Consider the following 26458-nt stretch of genomic DNA (forward strand, 5'->3'; position numbering starts at 1 on the left):
TAGCTTTACAGAGATTTCGAGAGAGAAAGAATTTTATAGAAATATATAGATATAGAGAAAAATATAGAGATTTTGCCAATCCTGTAGTAGAGCAATAGTAGAGTGTAGTTGACAAAATGCAGAGATCAGCTTCCTCAAAATCTTTGTTTTGCTGCATGTTAGATTATGAAAATCCGTTTAATTAGGCTGCTCGAAGTTAGGTAAGCAGCCCGTGCGTGTAAATTCTTACATACCAGATATTAATAGCATTATTTTGCGCCTCGCACCCCAAGCGGTAATTCCGATTTCGAATAGGTCCTTCTCTGTCAGGGAAGGAAACGTGGCCATGTCCACCTCGTGAGACGTGAACAGGCCTAGCGAATGAAAAGAAAGCGGTGCTGCGTTTCGATTTTTTTCAAGCAAAAGCAGAAAATAGAGTAAAAGCAAAGCAATGGCACTCAATAGAAGGCGTGCAATTACTAGATTGTAACTTTTCTATACTCACGTATATATTTCTCCAACCCGATACTAGTCAACATGCTGCCCAGATCATTGTAGCGATGGGACGATGTAATTTTGTTCAAATGGGAGGTCGGCGTGTGATCCATATAATTTGAAGCCATCCCAATCTGTCCAACGCGGTCCTTGCTCGAGATAATACTACCGAAATCCATATCGGTACTGAACACCGGCGTAGTTGGTTCTTTCCACAAGTCTGAAGGATGTGGCAGATCCTGCAATTTAAAAATTCTCGCGTCAATATCTCGATTTTTAATAAATATTAATTATTGATTTTATTAAATAGTTATCGTCAGAGAAATAACTATTCACTTCAAATATTTCAAGAAACTGTTAGACATCTATTTTAGATATTAATCTATAAACTCGCAATCAATATAAATCGTTGATAGATTTTACTCTCATAAATTTCGGAGTTATTGTGATTCAATTATTCTTTATATAGCCAAGAAATCCGAAATAGTTACCTTGCTTAAATCACTCGTAGTTATGGACGGAATACTTTGGCTGAGGCCATAACCGGACCAAGCGGACGTTGGTACACGGAAATCGTTGTTGCTTGACTTATTCTGCATCGCCCTTGTAGCCAGCAGTTTCTTTTGCTCATAGTCGAAGGGCGTGAAATTCTGCTGTGCAGCCATCTCGAGTGATTTCTTCTCGCAACCAGGTGCACGTCGATCGGCAACCGGTAAATCGGACAACATGCTAGTTAGATCCGCTGAGAAAAAAAAACGAATTATTTGTAACTTGTAAATAGTAATAATCGATTGTTCACAATAGCTAGATCGTTGGCTTCTCGAAACGTTTGACTTACCTAAGTTAGTATTAGCATCCGTAGGGTTGACTGGTGAGATGTTACGAGGGCTGATGGCAGGACTAGATAGGGAGCTAGAAACGCTGCTTAGCGAAGAATAGGCTGCAAATAAATTCGTCGAATGAAAATCAAATCAGTTTTGATGGTTCTTATAATATAAAACGTTTAAAACGTTAAATAATATCGGGAAAAATGTTAAGTACTAATAACATTAAAATATATATTAACACTTCGACTGCCAATCCTACACGAATTACGAATTGATCTTGTTATTCAAAATTCTTTTCTGCTTTGATACCTCCGAATTTATTTTTTGTGTAGCGAAACATTTTCAAATTCAAATTCAAATTTCATTAAACTACATATTATATATATATATATATATATATATATATATATATATACATATATATATATACGCAACTTCCTCTCGCTGCATCTTCCAAAATTTAGATCAAATAATATTTTTTCATCTTACAACAGTTTTTATATTTCTGTCGTGAAAATGATGAAAAAGGCGTGGCAATCAAAGCGTTAAGTAAATAATTGAAATGTATAAAAAATTCGCGTGGAATAAATCGGGTAATCACTCACCACTGCTACCGTCTTTGCTATCTATTAACGAATTGGCGTTCAGACCGTGGATACCGGAAAAGTTGGTCGATACATTGTTATGGTGAAACGCTCCGAGACCGGGAGGCATCACGTGGTTCGATAATCCATGGGGCCCGTGAGAAGATCCCATCATATTGTTGTGCAGCATTTGTTGCGTCGTCAGCAGGTGATTCAAATGAGAGTAGCCAGAGTAGGGATACGGACACATCGACTGAATATAATGATGAGGGAGGCCCCAATGTGACGACAATCCCAGAGAATTCGGTGAATGCGAGATCGGTGATACGCAGTACGGCGAATTTTGCGTGTTTACATTTAACATGCTCGAGAAGTTTTCCGGTACGCCGCTGATCAGATTGTTAGTGGAGCCTAATTGAATATTAAAGAATTTATATTAATATTAAAGAATAAAATAAAAACATATTTATAATGAAAAAATGAACATAACGGAATTGATCATTCCGTCTTTTCTAAAATTCTTCTTTAATTATTAACCCGAAAATATGAATGAAATTTCGCTAAATTAAAAAAAAATTGCATTAAAATTTATTAAAAGATTTAGTTGTAAAAAATTAATGAATTTATTGAAGATCACAGAAAAATCTGTGCCGCGCGACGTGGTTTGATTGCCACATCGATCTGTTTGAAGATATCACATTTCTTTCCGATTATTACATACGTAACATATGTACAGTTACGATCTATTTCGACGAATTTATACTCACCGTCGTTATTGGAATTGCCTTGAAAAACATTGCCAGCATTCGGAATGTGATAAGTAACCGGTATATCGGCGACAACCATAGGCTCGTCCAGTCCCAACAACTGCTTTCGTGCCTTGTAAATATTACTGGCCTTTCTCTCGATTCCCTTGATAATCACGGAAAGCGTACTCTGTTTCGGCTTGTGGCGAACGTTGATAAACACGTCCAGAGATTGCATGAGCTGGGAGATCTTTTCGGTATCCACAGAAGCGGTCATAGAGTCTTCCGGCAGATCGAACATAAGTACCAGTGGTAACGAGCCCTAAACACGCAATCATCGTCATGGTAGTATCGTTACGTAGAGTAGTTAGTATAAATGAATAACATTTATACTAACCATACAGAGAGCCAAATTGTGAAAAGGAAACACGTAACATATGTACAGTTATTTCGCAATCAAGCATAAAGTAAATATATTTTAAGACTCTGTGTTCCGATTATTCTTATAATATATAACGAGGCATGTGCAGTAATTGAAAATTATAATATGTAATATAAAAATCATTAAAATTGCTAAAATTGAAAGTATAACGTAAAAAGAAATTTTAAATAGTGAAAGAATAACTCTAAAAAGTAAAAATGTTTATATAGAGGAAAAAATAAGAAAATATACAATAGTAATACACGTTTAGAAGGAGAAAAGAAAAAATTTGGGATTAATTATAGAAAGCCGGATGTATAAACTTACCACTAACTGTTGCCTGGCCAAATAAACATTGTTTATGTCGCCAGTAATAGTGACGTTGCTTTTTTTGAGGCTGGGTATATTTGGATCGCCGGCATCCGGGAACATAATCTGCGTGGCGGTACGCTGCATTATCATCTTCAGATTGCTACTCTGTTTCCCTAGCACAATGCTATGGTGTTGGGGTGAGATCTCCATCGACATTTGTACTTGGATTTGACTCTGTGAAAAGAAACACGCAAAAAAATTAGTTTCCGAATAAAGAACAAAAATTTCCAAAAAAATATGACAAAAGTATTATTTGCTTTTTTCACACATTCGACTTTTTGATAAAAATTAGGAAAACGATAAATTGATATAATATATATTCTGAATATTTTTAATGAGCGAATCAAGAAACATGTAGAGAAAATGAATTGCAAGACAGTGATCAAACAAGATTATTTTCATAGGAAGAAGCTGAAAAACAATTCCAAATTTAATTTTTCCAATTTTAAGATTAATTTTCTCTTGAAAGCAAATCTTTCAATTTCTTGTTACTCACAGCTAAATTTTTGCACATATAACGGATCAGCAGATACGTCGCTTCTTTGACTTGGGCAACCTCCCACTCGCATCCCTTGACAACCACCAGAGTAGCGTGCAGCTTCGGTCTTGTGCGAAACATCACCTGTACGTTGTACTTCTCTTGTATCTTCACCACGTACGGCGAGGTGCAATCTGGCATGCTCTGCGAAGCGCCCATTATAGGCAGCTCGAAGGAAAAGATCAGAGGCGTCAGATTCTAAAAAAGACAGGGATTGTAAGCCGATGTTTCTCGAACAGTTTCATCTTGAGGTGGGTATATGAGCGGGCCAACAATAAATGAACAGCGAATGCAAATTCCGCGCTGATGCAAATTCAAGAGAGACCGTTTACCGTGTAAGCAGAACATATTATTTGTTAGCATTCGCTGTTCGTTCATTGTATTCGTTCCTGACCCACCTGCATATAAGATCTCCCAAAACTCGCCCACTACTTTTTTTACTCTCGATCAGAGATCTTTATTCTATCGCATAACACATAATATTTAACACAACATTAAATTCTTGATACCCATGCCTGAAATAGAAATTCTCAATTAACGTGGTGTTCAATTAATTGAGAAATAAGATTGTGTCTTCTTTTGAGATGTAACAACGTCTTGCATGCAATTTCCGCATGCGCACCGAATAGAAATATCGTGGATATCCGAGAAGTAATACTATTTATTTTGTTACAAAATAACTCAATCGCTCGTGTTCGGTATTCACGTAGAGTGATTACCGAGCATCAAAATTGTACATCTTCTGGGATATCCTGGACACACGATCTTGCGAGAGAAATCTCACCCTGACACGAGCGCGGGCGCGTTCGACACTCTCCATCTCACCAGCGATGGAGACCTGATTGCTCTTGTCTTGGTGATTGCTGCGGTTGCTGTCTGGGAAATGGATGTGGCAGCCGGTTTCCTCCATCACTCGTTTAATTGTCAGGCCGCCTTTGCCGATGATGTGCGAATGGTCGGTGTAACTAACGTCCAGCTTCATGGTCACTCTATTACTTTGCTGAAAATCAAGTTTGCAAGATTGATCGTCTGTCGAATCGACATATTATATTTACAACTCCATATCTTTATTGCCGATTATAGTCTATTTCGATTCGTTATTTCAATTTAACTTCCAAGCACCTTCGATTCCATTACTCCGAGAAATTAGACATTTGCTACTTGGAGAAATGCAGTTTCTCCAAGTGCTGCGATAAATTAAGATTAATAATCTCAGAAAACACTATCAAACATACCTAATTAAATATATATCGATAAACAATTAAAGTTAACTCTAGATTAAAAGAAATTTAATTCGGGATTTAATATTATCAACTGAAATAATCTATCGAATATCGAAAATGACATCAATGATGATGATCTCTCTTGAAATTATCATTGAAGGTAATCTAGATAAAATTCACTTTGATAAAAATTGACGTTGCAATCTCATTGATATTATTAATGAGAATTAATAAAAAACCAAAAAGTTTCTACCAAAATATTAACAGATATTTAAATGCAATTTTTATATATAGAAAATTAATTCCGTATCACGAAATTATCGGCTACCAAGAGAAAATGCGAATATTTCCCGTATATCCTAATAATATTTCCTCTATGTTTTTTCAACCGGCATATTTACACGCGCATTACATTCCGCGCTAATGTAATATCTCTTCTCCGACAATTTACATTCGTTTGCGTTACACTCCGTATTTCTATACCAACTTCGAGATCGTCGACTTTACGTGCGTGAGTTTCTCGGACCATATCGCCGATCCGCCGCGGAACAACTCGTGCGCACAACTTTAGATATCGCGTGGCTGAACGTTACATAAAGTCACGCGATAACGTCGCGCGATCCACCGTGCAACTTCAGGAATTCCTTCCTGACCATATAATGAGTCGTCGTCGTCGACGTATCGCTTCGCTCGCAACGAGGCCGAACGCAATAAGAGTCTCGAAACAACTACTTTGTAAAATCGTCACAATTGCGAACGAAAAAAATATTTGTAAGAGTTAAAAATACATTCAACGACAGTTCGCAATTTTTATACTTGACTAAATTCTACTGAACAAAATTCAAAATTTTGCAAATATACCGATAGTTAATTATTATTTTTCATATTAAAGTTTTGATTTTGATAACGATGTTGAAGTCAAATGGCAGAAGAAAGAACCACAATGGCGGTTCCGCTCATACCATTCTATTCCGCCAGTTTAGATATTCAGTAAATGATTTCGAAAACCAGACACAGATCTGATTACGATTGCGAAATTCAGGACGTCGACATCCTGGCGTCGGCTCGAAAAGATATTGAATATCCACGCACGTGTCTCCGACTGAGCGCTCTATAAATACCTTTGCGCTATTTACGCACCATTCGCGGTCCGTAATTAGCGGTATATATACAAGTGTCGCTGTCGCGCCATTTTTGCATGCTTGACGCAAAGCATGACATCTATTTTAAAATGTCCGTGCACTTGCCGCGATTGCAATTGCGCTAGAGTAGATCACGCGAGGAAGAGGTGAGGAAGAGGTGAGGAAGGACGGCGGATTCTCTCGTGCCCGAGAAAAACCGAGCGCAGAATTTTATCCACGTTTCTCTCGGGCGCGAGGGTATACGACATATATACGTGTTCCTTTCACACGTCCTTCTTTACACCGCTTCTGTCTCCGTATATATTCGTGTCTCTGGAATGTACGCGCGCACGTCGGAATGTACATTCGACAAAGTAACAGGAATCGATCGGTACGCTCGGTATGGCTGGCATAAAAGCGACAAGTCTGGCTCGCCTGCCGTCTCGCGATTTAACGGTAACGGAACCGGCTAATAACGTTTCGCTGCGTCGTCGTCGTCGTGACTTTTTTAGCTAAGGGATGTTCGCAACAATACGAGAATACGAACGAAAGATGCGGTGTAGTAGTAATAATCTATAAATCGCTCTTCTAAGAATTTCAGAAAGTAAATTTTAAAAAATCACGAAAAAATAGTTCGATCAAGATTCGACCTAATTTTAAAATAATTTTCGGTTCACAAACAATTTAATCTCAAATTAATTTCCTTCTGTTCAAATTATTTTCCTCTAGTTTTTAAGAAAGCTAGTGTGCTAATCGTCTAATTAATCAAGATATCAATATTATCATGTCGCTTAGCAGTGACTTTTATCTTCTCTCTCTCTTTCTCTTTCTGCATGGCAATTCGGCTGCTCGTCTAAACGTAACGATTCGCTTTCTCGCCTGGGAATTTGTGACCGCGAACGGCGACGTATAAATAGAATATGTACGTTCTTTCCGCGTAGTCTTTCGCCTCTCCTTCCTTCACCGTCTACTTCCCTCGACCTTCCTCACTTGCGACACGCGTCTGGTAATTAAATAGAAAGGTGCACGGAACCGGATAAAAAAGATATCAGCATAAATCGAAGGGGAGTCGATCTGAAAGTCTAATGACCCGACTAAAAGTCGTCGAATTAATCGATATCGCTCTTACTCGCAATTAGATAAACAAATTTAAATATGTATCTATTAATACTACTATTTATACGTTAAACTTTCGATAGCGTATCCTATAAAAGATCTCGTCTATTTTTTATCGCCTTAATCTGCACTTTTTTTGACAGTTTACAGGACAGTATCCTTATATTCGTGAGTGCCTAAATTATACAATTGATTATATAATTGATAAAATCTCCGATTCGTTACAAATTCAATGCTGCTATTGATTCCTATCGCCCGCGGATGATGTAACACTTAAAAAAAAAAGGAACATATGGTCGATCTGCCATATCACGTAATCGAATTCGGTAACCGTCCATACCACATTTAACTGATAACTGATACTAATAGATACACGTCCTTGCGTTCGATCATGCGCGCGGAGTCGTCATTCCGCGTGCGACGTCGTTTCCTCTATTCTTTATTGCGAGACCGCTGGTAATTGCGCCGCAGACAATGTTGCACCGTAGTAGGAAAAGACCTCTATAGCCATTGCGTTCAATGTTTGCAGTTTAAATATTCGATAGATTCCCGTTACGCTGACATACTTCCTTCGTGGGAATTTTGCTCGTCGACAAAACGATTGCCCCTTCACGAGAAAAGAGCTTGCGATTATATCGACGGCAATTTTGCACTTTATTATTTGCAACTTTGCAAATAATAATTTATCAGTGCCCCACTCTATCCTATTCATCTAAGATGCTATATATTTTTAAATACTAAAAGACCATTCCTATCTTTGTAGTATTAACCCTAGACAGACTCACTTATTTTTCTCATACGTGAATGACTCACTGGGGTAATACGTTACCCCAAACTTGCACCGCGTGTATAATATTTCCAGAATGTTCTTAGAAAACTTTATAATAGGTAATTTTGTTTGTTGTTTAATAGGGAAGACGATAGTAGTCATCAATTTGCGGTAGTAAAAAAAAAACAGTAAAAAAATTTCGAAAAACAAAAAGAACCAAAAATTTGGCTGAAATGATGCGAATTTGAATTTCGCGTGGGGTAACATATTACCCCAGTGAGTCTGTCTAGGGTTAAACTTCGCAATATTAATTATAAAACGATATCTTTGACGCAAACTGGGTTCTATCGATATACCGGGTAGGAATATGTACAATACATATGACTTACCCGTGTGTCCAAAATTTCCATTATCTTCTCCTTCGCTGATCGTACATCATCTAATCGTCCCGCGACTTTTATGTGCGGATCTGCGAAAAAAAGGGCAGAAAATTGAATTACGATAACGATCGTGTGTGGGCGTATAAGAGAGCACGTAATATAATTTAAGGCGGCGGCGAGTCGCACCTTTATTACACCGAGCAATCAATTATAATAGACCTCGTTAATTACATGTTATACATAATTATACTTCGTTCTGCGCCTGGCAAAATAAGCAATTAACGGAAATAGTAACTTCTTCTTTAGCTACCAAATATCTCTCAGGGAATATAGATAGAGAGATTCTTTCTAAAAGAATATTTTTAGATATTTTCCACATGTATCTTTTGTCCGTATTTTTTCGGATTTTTCGGATAATATAGCATAGGCCTCAGGCAAATTGAGTTATATTGGAACCATCGACAAAGATTTCGTCGATAATGCTTTCATCGATAACGAGTTTGACCGACACCGAATATATATGTTCACACACTGACATAAACAGTCATAGACTTTTGTGTATCGTCAGAAGCTCCTTTTGGTTTGTTACGATTTGAAAGCAAAATATCCGCAAAACTGGGTGAAATTTTTCCTTGTAAAGGTCGATGAACTCTCCGCGCTTTAGATGTATGTAACAAAGGCACCACCAGCCTGTAGCAAAGTAAGAATTCTACCGATTCAATGAAAATATTGGAGACGCATATATTGTAGACGATACACAAAAACGTTGGTATTGGTGAATATTTGTGTCGCCGAGTACAAACTATATCGGTCGATCTTGATGTCGGCGAAACAACGTCGACGAGAATATTTTCGGTAAAAAGTCTGTCGATGATTCCGATGTGATCCTGAAAGTTTACGACGCGCAGGGCCCCGAGGATAGAAAGACGTCGCTGGCGAGAATTGGCCACTGCAGAAAACCCGAAGTCAATCGATAATAATTTTAAAGTCAATCTTAGTATTCGTGAAGCGCACGCTTGCTTCTTCCTGAACCTGAACGCGAGGCCTTCGACTGTATAACGTGTGTTCCAAAGTCGAGTGCGATGACGCGTCATTGACGCTGCATAATGATCGCACGTGCACGTTTCGCTCGTTACTCGATCCTTATCACGCATGGACGAGACTCAATAATTCATCCATTTAGATACAATAATTATTGGGAATTAGGAATCAATCATTAAATGTAAATAGATAATATGCGCGAAATAAAAAACTTATATGATTCATTGACGCTTAAAAATGTGTGACTTTGAAATATGAGTTTTGATAGGAGAAATCGACGTTTCCTCATTCCTTGACATTTTTACTGAATAATCTGGTTATGTAATTTTTCTTACTTTTTTTTATAAATATTAAAAAATTCTGGCGCGCAAGTGGATAATGAGATCTTAATTTTGAATTAATCTCAAGTAGATTTGCTTCAACAGAAATCGAGTCGAAAATCGATTATTAAGATAACATCGTTGTTTCAGTGACATTTTCTATTCAGTAGAATTGAGAATCATTTGGAGTTTTTGGCACTGTCGCATTCTCTATTCCCGAACGGAGATTTCTCTGCGCGAAGAAAGATAAACACGTTTTCGGAATTTCGTACAATCAAAACAACGATACCATATCGTCTGCGTCGCGAAGTTCGCACTTCTTATCTCTCCCCGATTACGTAAGAGAGATACCGTGGAAAATAACGCGATATCTATATATAAATAATATGCTTTCGAAAATCAGAGTCCGATCAAATTCTCCTATACGATCGGCGAGGCGTTTAGATCATAGAAAATCCTATTTGTTAGTGCGATTATCTATCAGTCCTCGCCGCACAATCCGCGATTTTATTTTTAGAATCGACGCGCGACGGTAGCATGCGGACTCTTCGGTGCAAGACTTTGAGGCCTGACCTGACCTCTTTAGCCGCGCCGAGCATAGAAAGTAGATGAATCCTGTTTGCACAACGCGATAAGGAGTGTCGGCTGCCGTTGCGGTAACAAGAGAGGGGCAGGTGTCGGAGGCTCGGCTGATTATCTGAGTGATACTAGATGTTTCTTAATAAAATGTATATATCGCTGTGCTGCGTGATCAATTCTCGTAAGAAGAGAATGTCAACGAGGGGAAACATTGATAACAATGAGATATACGAGGATGAACTGCGATAATAACGAAACGAGGAAAAGTTATAATAACTGTCATTTAAAAATATAATATTTGTATCTGGATACACTGAAATTTAATAATAATCGTGGTTTCAAATAATCTTTCGTTATTGATCTTTTTAGTAACGATAAGTAATATTTAATAAAGAAAGTCACTTTTTTAATTCAGAATTTTAAAAATCCTTTTTTATAGCATTATACTTTATACGTTGCCTATCCTATTTCCAGAATTTATGCTCCGATAAAGTTGTAATGAATTAAATCAAAACTTCCTTGATCGATCTCACGATAATCTTATAAATTTCCTCGATTTCGATCGGAAATAAAAGTTAGATAATTTTATGAAACAGTAATATTGCGAAGTCACGCGATATCTGGTTTTTTGAAGTTTGTTGTTTACTTTGCAAACACACATCGTTCAATATCTGTTGACTAAATATAACTGTGATGTGATGAGCAAACAGAAAACTGGCAATTTATTGAGAAATAAATACAGCTTCAATTTCGAAATAAAGTTCTTTATCTCTTCACCTATTTTATTCTTTATTTTAAACTTTTTGATGTAAAATTTTCTGTAAAATAACAAATGTAAAATTTACTATATAATTTAGCTGGATTATAAATTGTATATACAATAGATATTCGTTTAAATTCAATTTATAATTAAATTCATCTAATAATTTCGCTATTTGTATCCTCTTTTCCTATTGATTCCATGAAATAATAAATTTTTTACTTTTACTGATTATACACTGCATGCATTGAATCGTTGTTGCATTTATAGAAAATATGATTGAATCCAGACATAGATATTGTGTAACGGTTATTATAGTTATTATAGTCTTTCCTCATGTAGTTATACACATGTAGTTACACGTCCGCCAGAGAAACAAAAACTATGTATAGTCTTATCACTCGAAGAGCACCGTGGCTTACGTGACTCGCAGCACATCGACATCTTCACGCGGCGAAGAATTAGAGCGGGCTACATGATACTGATTGACACGCTTAATTCGATCACAGACAATTATCCAGCTGGTTAGGCCGGACTAGAATCCCGTCGATATCGCTGCGCAAAATTCACAACAACGATTTCGAGAGCAGGTCAAATCGCAAGGTGATATCCTATCGCGACACGGGGGAGATAACTTGATAATATCTATTAACCCTGAAGAGCGCGTGATGTGAGTTAATTTGACCCATTCGCTGCCTCGAGTAAATTCCATTTCAAGTATTACATCTGTGCGAGAATACTTACTGCCATTCGTAATTTTCTTATCAACTGCGAAGACGCGTATATGGAAACATGTATAAGTTCGCAGAATATTTACAAAAATTGTTTTCATTTAGAGATTATTCGACCAATTTCTGGAATTACTTACATAATTTGATTATCGGTCTTATTTCGATATTAAAGTCATGTTACTCTGAACATTAATTAAAATTTTATTTTAACTTGACAACTTTATAAAGAAACAGAATAATTAAAGGAAATTTTTTTATTTTATACGTGCACGCGTGACGTATGATACAAAAAATGCCATTACTTTTTGTTTAATTTATTCGGAAGATATAAATATATATCAAACCTAATTAAATAAAAATCTAATTAACTTAATGCTGAACAAAGAACAAAATTTACTTCAAATCAGCTGGAGCCTTCACATACAATAGCAATCATTTCAGAGCATTCTATGCAGTTTAAAAAAAAAACGCATTAAATAGATCCATAACATTCCGCAAGTAATATTTCAAGTAATATTCCGCAAGTGAATTTCTACAAAATTTAGACTCTTGCAACAGACTCTTGCGTTATCGTTTGGTGGTCGTTGACGTTTCCGCGATTGCATACACAAGAAATTATTAGAATGACTATACCAAAACTTGTAAATGACTCACAGTAATCCGATCATGCATTTGCATCCGCGTACGTGAGCGTTTTTATTTCTGTGTATTTGTGTTTGTGTGAGATAACTCACACGTTCTAATCATAATCTGAAGCCAAAACGAACAAGAAGATACCTGAGTTTATTTATACCAGATTACATGGGCTACCACGCGTGAGCAAATTCGTAAAATAAAGAAAAAGCAAGCGATAGAGAGAAAAAGAGAGAAGAAACATATATGCAACAGCTGTTTAGGTCACGAGAGGGAGGGATGAATCACCAAAAAATTTCCACAAGGTCCGGTTGTACGAGGCGACGACGCCGCCGCTTCAACGAACATTGGATCGATCGACGCGTCGTAATTTTATTTATCGAGAAATAACTGACGAAATAATCTCGCAATCAACGTGAAAAACGTCGATGGATGATTAATCAATTGTGGCAGATATATATATCTAGAATTCTCGAATTTTAATGCGATCATTTTTATGCGAATTTTTGTGCGAACGTGCGATCTTTCGACCTTTTTGAAATTCTCATTTTAACGCTTCTTGCATCGCAATTATTTTTAGCGACTCATTAAAAATTCGTGGATTATCAAATGTTTTGTAATCGAGATGACATTTCGAAGTATAAAAAATTAACTGTTCTTTGTTTAATTATACACTTCATTTATTATGCTCATCTCATTATAGAATTTCACAAAAACCCGTGTGGATTGAAGTTTTTATTTAAATGTTAGAACATTGTTGTGTGCATCTATAATCTCAACTAAATAAAAAAATTCTGGCAAGTTTTAGCGCCAGTCAAGTCCAATCGATCTTAAAATTTCCGGTAGGTATGCAAATGTTTTTTTTTTTTCGCACGCGATTTTACTTGCGCCAGCGATGAAACTTTAAATAGCGATCGTAGAGCAATGTGCGCAAGATGCGCGCGCGTCAGCTGACGAAGAGGCACGACCGACCACTCGGTTGACGCAATCCGTGAACAATGCGTATTCGCACGATTACGCACGAGTTCGAATGCGGAGAAACGTGCGGAGGATCGTGAAAGATGATTTTCTCCTACGGGTGTATAATCTACCAAGGACGCGCGACACACCGAATCTGAATTCCGCGTCGCCTTCGAGCTATCGGTAGCTTCCGTTTGCGCGTTCATTTCACGCTATCCTGTTTGTTACGAGAAAAAAACCCGGTAATCTTCAAATTCATGCAGCACATATTTTTAGGTGGATTTTGAATCTCGGTAAAGAAAAACATTACTTTTCCATATTACTGCTTTCGCACGGATATTTATAATTTTAGAAATTTAATTATTTTTAATTAGAAAGAGTACCATTCGCTTGGAATTTTTGGAATTTTCGTTCACGCTACCTCGGGATTAAACGAAAAACAGGCCGTCACAGTCTAATTATATTTTGGGCGTGCGTTTGCATTTGTTAATGGATATTTTGTCAACGTCAGACGACGATGACAATGCTACCGTATCAAATGCAAATGAATCATTTGGCTTTTAGAAAGAACGTTGCTCCCCAATTCTCATTTGTCAGGAAACACAGATAAACATAATATTAATGAAGCTAAAAGCATTCCGTTATCATGTCAGCCGTTGTAATCATATATATCAATAGCTCAAATAATGCCTTCTTGCACAAATATACATAGCAAAGAAAAATTTTATTTTCATTATTCGTATGGTCATACTTAAAATTTTAGAGATTACTGTTCCTAATTCGTAATCCCTTCGGCCTATGCTATCTGTACGTGCAATATACAATACGACAATACAAATTTCTATATCTATTGTTATCTTATTGACATTTTAAACCCCGGAAACTTTTCTAAAGTAAGCAATCCAAATAACAGATTGCCTTTAGATGACTAAGTCAATAACATTGCTTACCTTTCTTCGACTTTGCTCCGATCTTCAGTCTCGATGGCCACGTAACAATAGTGTTTGTTCTCTCCATAACCTGCAACAACGAAAAATCGCTATTGTTCTGCATCGTCAAATAATTTCTTTTGAATATCTCTCTCGAGATACTTAATAATGCAAACACATGTGTCGTTAAAATGTACCAAAAAATTTTCGAAATATTTCCCATCTGTGGGTTTTTGCCGCACCTTTAGACGGTTCCTGAATTTCTACATAAACTTCTAGATACAAATTATTTATTAATTATAAATGAGCTATGAGATATCGTTAATATTTTCTTAAATTCTTCTTTTGCTTAATATTTGTCGATGATTAATGATTCAGTGTTTAACATTTCTTATCAATTTTTCAAAATATCTCGTTTTCCACATGACCTTCACGAATATTTAATCTCTTCGACACGTAGCTTTTATCGAAGTTATACATTGACTGTTATTCACTTTCTGGAGCAATCGTCTTTATCATTTCGATTTTTATCAATTTTCTAGTTGCCATATTTTTATACAACTTTCGAATATTTAATTTTTTATACACGCATGTACAGCACTTTTAATTTTAGACAAACATGCCCCTATTTTTAATCACGTGCGTTTATCGTGAAAAAACAATTATACATATAATTTGTATTTCAAAATATAAAAAATTATTAGTATATTCTTTAATTAATTCTTTCATTAATGGAATTTCTTCGTAGTGTTTTAGGATTTATGAGAACCTAAATGAATTCATTAATTAAGAACTTCTTACGGAATATAATGGAATAATTCTTTTTCTTAATGTGAGGAAATCTTTATTTCAACTGCAGTATCATCTGCACGATACTTAATTATTATTATACTTAATAGTAGACTTTAAAAAGGTTGCAGCAATACTATATATATATGATCCAATTCTCGTGGAAAAGAATTTGCTACAATTATCAAAGGTTTCGTGTATCATGAAAGCGTATCGCGAGTGAGAGTGAGAGTATTTTTCTACAATTTCTATCTTTAGCCTGCATCCTTTACCTCTTTGAATTATTAAACGTCTACACAAAACTTCTAAATTTAGACAAAAGATAACTATTTTTAGATGCAAACTTCTGCCCGTAGCTTCTAACTTCGAAGAGAAACTTGAATGCCTTAAACTATGAATTAGACTAAATCATATAGAATTCAGAATATATAATTTCACAGCATCTGTTCTCCAACCTAAATACAACCGTTAAATTGTAAAAATTAGAATCTAAGTATTATTAACTAGAATTTAATATTATTAACTTCTTAGGTCCTAGACCATAAGTATTTGAATCAGATTTAGCATTAAATGTGGCTATTTAATTTCCAATTCGAGAAAATGTTGCATGTAAAAGGAATAAAACTTAAAATCGAACGAGCACAATGTCGACTGCAAAAAAATTTCCATTTGAAACTGAAAACATTTATCATTACCACGGTCATTTTCGTTGAATGCGTATCCCTCAATTGTCAATGTCCAGCTGCGAAGAGGCCTTCGATCTTCGCAGTGAAAACGAAAAGAAACGAAAGACAAAGGAAAAAGACAGTCAAAGAGCGAATTCCCAGGAGAGAAAAAAAAAGCGTTTTCACAATTGTCACTTATTAAAAGGTCGCTCTATGCGACACAGAGCGACCTCCTCGAGAATGGGAGGTGAATGGATCACTTTTTCACGATAACGATAACGGGTCACTCGGTTGGATTCGTAGGCACTGAGGCGCTAATCGCGCTACGGATGAATCGAGATACCGAGTTTACTTTCACTGCAGTCACCGCCGATTGCGGTAAAACATACCGGAAGATCTAATTAACTGATCGAGGAGGTTCCGGAGCAGGGTCGCGACATAAGTAATTGTCTCCGCGAGTTTATCGGCCGCACGATCAATCTCGTTCGAAGATCCGTCGGTCGCCGACAACGAGGATCCGATGTCACAAAGTGCCTTTTTAATTATTTCGCGTCGAAGATCACCGATCGATCGACCGCGATTCCCAATTACGGTTATTAGGCGGCTTTCTATATATCACTCTATTCCATTTCGCTGCGCGATTCGACGCACGTGGATCACTTTGAAACTACTACGATTTTTAGTCGTCTCTCTCTCTCCCTCTCTCTCGATACAAATCTTCCCCCCTCCCCTCAAACTTGTTCACAACCGATATGGGATCCACCCGTCAAATACGTAGAATTTCGAGCCAGGACTTTTTTTTCTTTACGCGGCCGAGTTGTCGTCGTCAAATCGCATCGCAGGATCACCGCGGGATCACTGGCACGAAAGGAAACTGACTAACTGACTAACGCGAGATAATATAACGGGTCGGTCCGGTCGAATCGCCTCCCACTACGTTTTCCAACTCCCGCCACCGGTCACGACTTCACTTCACTGCGCACCACGTTGGCAGTCATCGCGACCCTGCCTCCGCGAACCCCCTTTCTTCGCTTCCTTACCTGAGAGACTCACAAGCTTCCATTGTCTTATATAAACCAAATTAAGGCTAAGACGAATTAAAGAAAGTTCCGGCCCGACAGGCATTTCTAATCCTCCCATTGTTAAAATTTATGTTTCTTTTTCTGTTTTCTTTAGAGACTGCTTAGCGGGAAGTTTTATGAGATATTTGAACGTGTCTTTTCGAGAATATACTCGTAGCTTCGATGAGTTTCGGTAGCTCAAAAATTGCATTGAGAAAAAAAATGTGTTAATCCTAAAAAAATATTTGGTCCGATACGTGCAACTGAACATATTAGTTAATTAACTAAACATTGGTTGTTTCAACAATTATTACGTTGCACTAAAAAAGGTATGGTGCATTCTTGTCAACCATAAAAACTTTTTAATCAAGAATTAATTAATTCAACTTGTGTTTAGTTAAACTAACTAAAATGTTTAGTTGCACGTATCGGACTAAATATTTTTTTCGGATTAACAAGTTCTTTTTCTCAGTGTGCGGACAAGGATCTACGCAATTTTTAGGAAACGATTTTCCCGAACTCGTCGAAATCTAAATGTTGCAATTTTTGTTATTTGCTATGCACATATTTATAATATACGCATTCTAGACATATATCTCGACTATCGAATATCTTAATTTTTTTTAAATAACAGTGAATCATATGATTATCTTATTCCTTCGAAACACTCGTCATGTGTGCTCAGTGATACACGACAACCTTTAATCTTTAGTATAATAATAACATAATCCGCGTCCGAAGTACTCTGTGTATCTTTTACTTATCTTAAATTATTAGATTCAAATATTAAAATTTAAATGTGAAACTTACCGAAAGAAGCGTCATGTTTTATACAAGATGAAAACTGTCTTGCTCTTTTAAAAATATCTAAACAACAACAAACTAGATATAGATATCTACAATGTTATAGATATCGTTCCAGCTCTTCCTCGAATCCTCTTCAATCAAAGTATATTGCACCGAGATAATGTTGTAGAAATAGATACTGTAGATGATACTGTATCAGCACAAATATCTGCGATTATCGGCTCGTATATTAGCCTGTCTATCTTTATGAGAAAAAATCACTTATGATCACAGCACAGTTGGCACGTATATTTTCATTAAAAAATCACGATGCTCTGACTTGTTGCTATTGCACTACGTACTCTCTCTACCACGTCTCAATAAAAACTAGAACCTAATGTCGACTGGAGCAACTCAGGTACTGAAGTGAACATAGCTCTGTAGGGCCTCTTTATAGGCCTGCATTCGGGGGTCGTATATTGTTTCGGTTCTGAAAGGGCGTTTCTTTAAAAGCTGACCGGATTGGAAGCGAGAGAGATGCCACACCAGCAAATTGCTGAGCTAACTGGTCATTGGCTAAATCCGAAATTGTTGATCTGTATAGACGTTGCATGTAGGTATAAGTATATATTAACACTGCGCTCTTACGTTGTTATATTTTCACATACGACGTAGTAGTTTTTGCTGCAGTGTCTGCAACAACGACAGCGAATGTAGCAACCTTACAATTATAATGCAGCGATAACAGCGACGGTAGCAATTACAATTACGATGAGCGATAACAGCCGACAAGTTTGTACATACAGAAAGATATATTGATACTGAAGAATATTTAACATCTGCAACTTTGTCAACCTCTGCACAGTACGGTAAATTTTCAAAAATCCTATCCCCCATAAATCAGAGAAACTCACGAGATAAGATATATTTTCGCTTGCTAAAACTCATAAAAGCGATGAATAATGATTTTCGGAATGTAAAGTTTCTTTCTTTTCGTAAAATTTTCCTGTGACAAATGGTTTAAGAACTCATATGCCCGCTTTCACCAACGTCGCTTAACTTTAATCTTACAATTAGTTCAAAATTCACTCTTTGTCGGTTTCTAAGGGAGACTGTTAGACAGAGACAAAGAGTGAATTGAACAGATTCAAGAAACGACGTTGGTGAAAAAGGGCATTAAGAAGTCAAAATGTAACGAAACTTTTTCTTTCTTTACCTTTTTCTTTTCTTTATTTCCTATCTTATTTCTTTTGTCCCAAGTTGACTTTTAGTCATCATCAAATCATAAATAAAGCTTTTGGAATAAGACTTTCGTATTTCTATACAAATTTACTCGGCAAATTTTTTCTATTTTACCGAAAAAAACCTTTTACTGCAATATTAAGTAGGAAAAGAATAGAATAGAAAAGACTCACAAAAGAATGTTTTCAGGTAGAAAATCGTGCATTCACGCGTAAGTATTAATTAGACACAGAGGATTATCCCAAACGTATACCTACTAGCACATTTTCTATTTATCTGATCTCATTGGACACGTGTATACTTTCACTTTACTTCTTAAAAATCCAGATAAAAAGGTTTACAACGGTTATGTCAATATTTGCAAGGTTTACAATAGGTACCTAAAGATTAATGTTTCTGCATCTTAGGTCCTATTTGCGACAACCTATTCTATATACCTACATATAAAGAACTTTGCCATTTTTTGTCTAACATTCCTGCTTTTACTCATTAACTGCCAAAAAATTTCAATAGAATATAGAAACTATGTTTATTTCCGCGATTGCTTCATACTTTCCAAATTAAATATCTAAACAATTAAATATGTTGAAATTACAAAAATCTTAAGCTAAATGTTTTTTAGACATTAAACATCAAATTAAAAAAAAAAACAAATTAGAATTTGACACAAAATATAGCTTTAATTCGAAAAAGAATATAATTATGCGAGATAATTCTATATAATTATGAGGATTTCAGATTATAAGATCGTTTAATATTTTAATCTTTTTGTTTGTTACTAACTTTTATTTCACTTATATCTGTAAATCCTCCGCAAAATACTTTGTCTCAAATATCAGGAAAAATTTGCATTAAAAAAATAGTTTTGTTTAAAAATACTCGGATATCTGTTTGTTGCTGTTATATCTATACCGTCTATTCGAATGTTTTATTCACGGAATATAATAACGAACAGCGAATTGTGCGAGTGTGTGTTTCTTTCAATAAAATTGGTGAGATCGAAAAAAAACCGTACATCGTGCGACAAGCGAAGTTATCGCGAAGACATGCGGGTCTTTATCTTCAACATGCACGAGTCGCTGATTATAGGAACTAGATAAATATGTGTGCCGAGTGGGTATGAAAATACTTTTAATCGCATGTATCGATTGCGCAACGAATTGACAAAGAAAATTGTGGACATTGAAAATATCGTGACATACTTGACAATTTTATTTATATTAGTCATACTTTTTAACGAGCGTTTGACGGTGATTTTAATCTATTTCGTTTTGCAAATGCGGAAAAAATTCTGAACAATTCAGGTGAAAGTTCGCGGAATTTCATCTGTTTTCCATTTTCATTTTGATTCCTCGACATTTCCGACTATATTAATCGATGGAAATTAAGTATAACGGTACTTTTTAAGAACTATTTGATTAACATCTGTAACAAACAATTCGAAGAGAGGTTACCGATATTACTTAATTGATAAAGACTTAATATATCGGCGATATATACGTACAGTATGTTATTGCGCAAAAAATGCTGGCTTATCACATATCGCAATTTAAAAACTCGCATACATAAAAAGCTCGACCACGCAAACTTTCACCGAATTCGATTGCTCTTTAAAAAATTCCAGAGATTAAAGTACGTACACATGATTACTTGCGCAATAAAGCATCTTATTATAAATATACATATATACAATAGGGACTAAAAACTCTAAAATTTTCTTAACGTGCGAAATCTCCCTTTTTCCGATTTTTAGATAATTGCAAAACTACAATTTAAAAGCAATTACAAATTTTGAAGTAATTGATAGAGATACATACAAGTGGTAAGTAATCAAAGTCTCGATACTCAACCCGATTACGGTTAAAATTAATTTCCGGCTTAAAATCCTGGGAACGCTCTCTGGTCATGTGTGGTGCCCGTTATCACACGCGTTATCGTCGTTTCAAATCACCTCGGTTGCGTATGTCGCGGTAGATTACGCATACAACTTCAGCGAATCGCGAATTTAATTCGACGAATCAGCAGCGGATATGTAGCGCGGTTTTTTGGGGCGAAGATCACGCAATATGTGTATTCGTCTATCTATCTATATACAAACGCATGCGCTAGATTAAAATATTTAAAATACAAAGACGCAAAGATATGGAAATGCTCGCTTGAATTATTATTGACGTGAAGAAATAAGCTATGTGAAATTGATAAAGAAATCGTGAGCTGTATCATCGATATTCCACGAATTTCACGAAGGATTTATAGAAGTAATCATTCTGATGTGCTTCACACATTATCTATATTCATAAAAATTTCTAAAAACAAGTTTACATTTATCTATTTATTTCATTATCACTTGATTTGAATTTGTTAGATATGTATTCGTGTCGTATACGTATAATGAGATTTTTTAACGGTGCACGTCCTAACGCTAGATTTCAGGATTAAATGTCAGAAAGCAAATAACTAAATCACGAATCTAGAATCTTTCGTTTTTTTCAGGCAATTTCTTTTATCTCTAAACTACAACATTACATATAACGATTTATATTTCATTTTATCTTGCTGCAGTTTCGTGTTAAAAAAAATGTTGATAATTCAACAAGAATTGCCGGCCATTCAGCATATAGTTGCTCAATATGGAATTATGTTAATCAAAAGATGAGTGACTATACCGAATAATCAAGTAGAATAGTTTTCATCGATTTGACGTGCATGCAAATCGCTAAAGAAAAAAAAAACACTCGAGCATAAGAAAACAAGTTCTTTCGAGCTGGTCGAGTTTAACAAATATTATTGACGTGAAAGATAGCGTTCAAGTATCCTTGAGAATCGCGAAAAATCACGCGTGGTTTCGAACCGAGCACAAAGATGTTGAAACGGTATCGATATCGGTGTCATGATTGAACTACAGAGGAGGAGAAAATCGATTCTAAATTTTCATAGAATTTCATAGAATCAAGAACGCATTGTTAAATGTGCACTATATTGCTATAATATATTTGTATATTGTTTACTGACTTTTAAGCAACGATATTTGTAATTAATGTCGATTCTAACAGGTTATTTCAGCAAATATCGTAAGAAAACTAGCGACACTTGTAAAATAGCGTACGCATAACGAAGCGGTAATATGCAAGCATTATAAGCATTTCTAATTATAAGTGAACGATGTCAAAGGAGCAGTTGCAAATTGAAGAAGAAATTAAAACGCGACACAGAGCTGCGTCTTGTACCAGAGGCGGAATAATATTTACGTAACGCGAGAGATATTGCATTTCTTTAGGTAGATTAAAAGATAATCACGAAGAAGAAACGTGATCGCGAAAATTAAAGCGTCCGCCCGCAAGACAAGCTCCATTTTGTAATTAATCGGGATTCAAATTAAACGAACGAAAGTATCTGCAAGAAATTACAACAAATTAATAAAATGCATTTAAATGCGATTTGAGAAAGATAAATTGGGTATGATTGATTAAAATCAATTAAAATATACAATAGCCCCCTTTCCCCTTCTCTCTCTCTCTCTCTTTCTCTCGGTTCTTCTTCATACATATATATACCTATATTATATAGAAAAAAAATAACCATTAACCGATTATTGTAATTTAATTTGATAAGATAACAAAGCATCGATTATTCTTTTCAAAAGCCCATATATGAAATAAGAGATCTGAGTTAAAAATGATGGTATTGATCGTAACGAAATCCTATCTCAGCAGCTACACTATTCATGCTAATTTAGGAGTTCCGAGCTATCTGCCTTACCGAATCAATATGCCTTACCGAAGAGGCAATACGCACGCGGACATTAATTAATGAAGCGCCGACTAGCAGCGCGCGATATCTCACTCGTTGTTATCGGCATCGGAGAGCCAACAGCGGTCAAGGATTACACCGTAGCGCTATAATTAACGTGGGCGATATCGTCATCAGGAGAAAATGAGAAAGAGAAAGAAAGAGAGAGAGGGGGAGCGGGGGAGGGCAAACCGATATATTCATCATATTTGGAATATGTCATGCTGTACAGCGCGAGTTCGGCCAAATTTCTCACATACACATCGACGATAATGCCGGGTATCGCGCCGTGGAATTGCTTAAAAGTAGGGAGAGGGCGGGGAATAGCGGGGAGAATGCGGTGCCGTTAAAGCTGCTCTATAAATAATCGGCCGGTGTATTTCCAGGGGCCCCCCTTCCTCGCTTACGCAACGTCGTCGTGCAAAGGCGATAAGGATAAGCACGAACGTTGCCTTCGAACTTGCTTCGCTTGGTGAACGGCTTTTATAAGGCCCCGCGGCCCGTACACGATCCGGTTATCGACGCGATCTTCTCTCGCGACGTTTTTTAATTCATATTTTTAATTCTCACACATACACTTATCTTTCATTCATCTGTCCGATTTCCCTGATAGGTTCTCCTTTCCGTCTATTAATTTCCTCATCAATCATTAAATATGTTTCCTGATGGATTGAAAAAGTTATGAAAAAGTACCTTGCAGAATTGCTTATATATTATCGAATTGTTGGAAAAGTCAGATGCATTGTAAGATACAAAAAATAATTATTGTCTTTAGAGAATTAGTAAAGCTCGGAGCCAATAACATTAATATCAATTAGTCTCGCAAGTCGTCGAAGTTATGCCATTGGAATGTTGCGCGTCATCATGATACATAAATCTCACGATTTCATTGTTTAACTTGAAAAATTCTCTTCTCTCAAATCTGATTCGAGGCGAAATTTAAATAAGAGACAAGCACACGTGCACGGTTCTCGACGGTTTCCCGATTCACGGCGTTATCCGATTACGCGCTTCCTCATTTATCTCTCTCATCGCTGCGAAAACCGCGATCCCCACGGATCGTAATTCGTCGATTGATTTTCTCTGTCGAGCTGTGTGTGTCGGGCGAGCGAAAGGGACCGGGGAAGAGAGGGCGGAGAAAGTATGCGGTGTTACGTCCGAATCGGTAAGCTTCCTACTGCGGGCTCATTTAGCTCTACGATTGTAATTTCGAGTTACGTTATCATGACGAGGAGGAAGACGAAGGAGAGAACGAGTTTCTTTACGCGCTCGCGTTCGAATTTCTCCGCGCCGTAATCCAGATTTTTCGTGCGTCGTCGTCGTCGTCGACGCGCTCGAGAAATCGTTTGCTGTATACTGATTCTTCTACAAGAACACGCTCGCGAAACAACTTGTTCATTTCCGATGGCCGTCCCGGTGTTTTGATTGAAATATCAAGCGCGATCGTTAGACTTTGACTTGATAAATACTTAAGGGTCCATATACCTCAGTAAGTCCAAAAAATAGGTGATTTTTGTGAATGTTTTGTGGAGAAAGTAAACAAAATAAATCATTCAATATTTTTGGATTATATTTATGATACTTTTAAGTAGTTATAAAAATTTTTTCAGCCCATTTGGCGAAGCGGGATACTGGGCAACGGCGACCTGTGCGCGGAATACGTTGCTCCATGGCGGAAGTCCTCCAGGTCGTAAAATGTGTCTGAAACATCGAATCAATCGATTTTCCTGTTCAGTACAAGTGTCCCTATAGAGTAGACTAAAAAAAATTATTTTGAATAAAAATTCATAAAATGACGGCAGTTTAAAAAGAAAAATTAATTTTCACTATAAATTTTCGATATTTTTTTGCTTATAAAAAATTAAATATTGCATATATCGATATGATTGTAGTCTACTCTATAGAGACACTTGTACTGAACAGGAAAATCAATTGATTCGATGTTTCAGACACATTTTACGACCTGGAGGACTTCCGCCATGGAGCAACCTATTCCGCGCACAGGTCGCCGTTGCCCAGTATCCCGCTTCGCCAAATGGGCTGAAAAAATTTTAACTACTTAAAAGTATCATAAATATAATCCAAAAATATTGAATGATTTATTTTGTTTACTTTCTCCACAAAAAATGCACAAAAATCACCTTTTTTGGACCTACTGAGGTATATGGAACCTTAATTTGATCTGCAATTCCAAAGTCTTTCTCTTGGCAACGTACGACACAACTTTTTGCATTTTACAAGATATTGCATATCTTTTATCATTCATATGAAATCTTCCTCTCCCCGCAATTTCTTCTTGTGATTATATTCGAAAAAGATTACGCGCAAGAAATAAGGAAATTAAAGGAGATCAAACGGCTTAAAAACAAATCATGTGAAATTCAATATAAAGCTTCGGTTATGAGAAACCCTGCATAAAAATTGCATCCAACGATTGAGTTGGCAAAATCTCGAAAGAGACAGGAGAAAAGCTTACGTATCGTCGCCGTTATCAGCGAAGAAATCGTATTGCGCGAACAGTCGCAGTTCGCTCGACGTAACGCGAGTTATCGCGAAAAAGGAGAGGGGAGGAGGTTGCGGGGCAAGAGGCGAAAATACATAAAAATAGCCTCTTTCGCTTTCGCATAATCACAAGGTCAGTGCAACGTTGCCTCGACAAGGAGACGCTTCGCCGGCCTCGCCCACGTCAGCAATTTTCTAAGCGCGATCACCGAAGTCGGCCGAGTCAATCAAAAACTGCTATATCCATTGACCCCTTCGACATATGACGAATACAATAATATCTATGTCTTATGAATTTTATAAGTTATGTATGTTAGTCTGAATTAATATGTATTGTACGGGGATGTCGGCCCTGTGCCGCCTCGTATTAGCTTCTATTGTATATATCCACTTTTTTATATATATTCCACACTTCCTTCTTTTGCCGGAAAAATTGCCTATACTCTCGTATAAACATGGCATGAAAAAAGGAGAAATTTAATTTTGTTGTCTGATAGCCGGCATGAAATCCAATTTTGCATCGAAAAGTATTATTATGGCAATTAAATGAAGAAGCTCACTTGTCATAATTGTATGTACGTTTCCTTCTTACAAAGTGAAAGCTACAGAAATTCTATGAGAATATGTGTATATGTATATAATCTATATAAATTCATTTAAAAGCTCTCACTTTATTATACTAAAAAAACAACGTTCTTTTTTAAGTTAACTACTTATTACATTGTATTTATTATAGTAATTTGCAGCAAGTTAACTTTTATACATATAAATAACTAATTGTATGGGCATATCGTTTTAAACACTGTTTTATTAAATTCGATATTAATGACGATGTAAAGAGTTTTATAAACATTTTCTTAAAATTTATTTTAATAATTACTTGACTAATAAATACTTAATTATGCCAAAATAATGCGATATTTTAAGAAATCACTTTAACGAAATAAAAATAACTCGGCACAAACGGCCAAGAAACTTTTACTGATCTTGCATCAAGAAAGATCTTTTGTGGTTGAGAGAAAGGAGTTGCATCATGAAATATCGCGATCTATCTTACGTGTCATTTGTCAGCAATTGGATAGAAAGTTCTCACTTCTCAC

General features: G+C 36.3%; 1 protein-coding gene across 4 annotated transcripts in view; it reads right to left on the minus strand.

The window, feature by feature from the left end:
- The window catches only part of Bicc (protein bicaudal C), a 37898-nt gene that overhangs the window by 6264 nt on the left and 5176 nt on the right, over positions 1 to 26458 (minus strand). The window contains exons 1-12 of one of the 4 annotated variants that reach the window (XM_071770540.1): positions 17850 to 18006; positions 14546 to 14615; positions 8581 to 8660; positions 4747 to 4962; positions 3921 to 4160; positions 3380 to 3598; positions 2653 to 2953; positions 1907 to 2296; positions 1313 to 1414; positions 966 to 1216; positions 485 to 713; positions 234 to 353 (exon numbers count right to left, since the gene is read on the minus strand). In XM_071770540.1, the coding sequence (XP_071626641.1) occupies positions 234 to 353; positions 485 to 713; positions 966 to 1216; positions 1313 to 1414; positions 1907 to 2296; positions 2653 to 2953; positions 3380 to 3598; positions 3921 to 4160; positions 4747 to 4962; positions 8581 to 8660; positions 14546 to 14615; positions 17850 to 17864 (2233 nt within the window). In that variant the 5' untranslated portion in view covers positions 17865 to 18006. Of the gene's footprint in view, positions 1 to 233; positions 354 to 484; positions 714 to 965; positions 1217 to 1312; positions 1415 to 1906; positions 2297 to 2652; positions 2954 to 3379; positions 3599 to 3920; positions 4161 to 4746; positions 4963 to 8580; positions 8661 to 14545; positions 14616 to 16008; positions 16870 to 17849; positions 18007 to 26458 lie in introns of those variants that run through there. The other 3 variants (XM_071770547.1, XM_071770525.1, XM_071770532.1) reach the window with 3 other exon arrangements.

The sequence above is a fragment of the Temnothorax longispinosus genome, chromosome 1, assembly GCF_030848805.1.
Source record: "Temnothorax longispinosus isolate EJ_2023e chromosome 1, Tlon_JGU_v1, whole genome shotgun sequence".
Classification (NCBI taxonomy): Eukaryota; Metazoa; Arthropoda; class Insecta; order Hymenoptera; family Formicidae; genus Temnothorax; species Temnothorax longispinosus.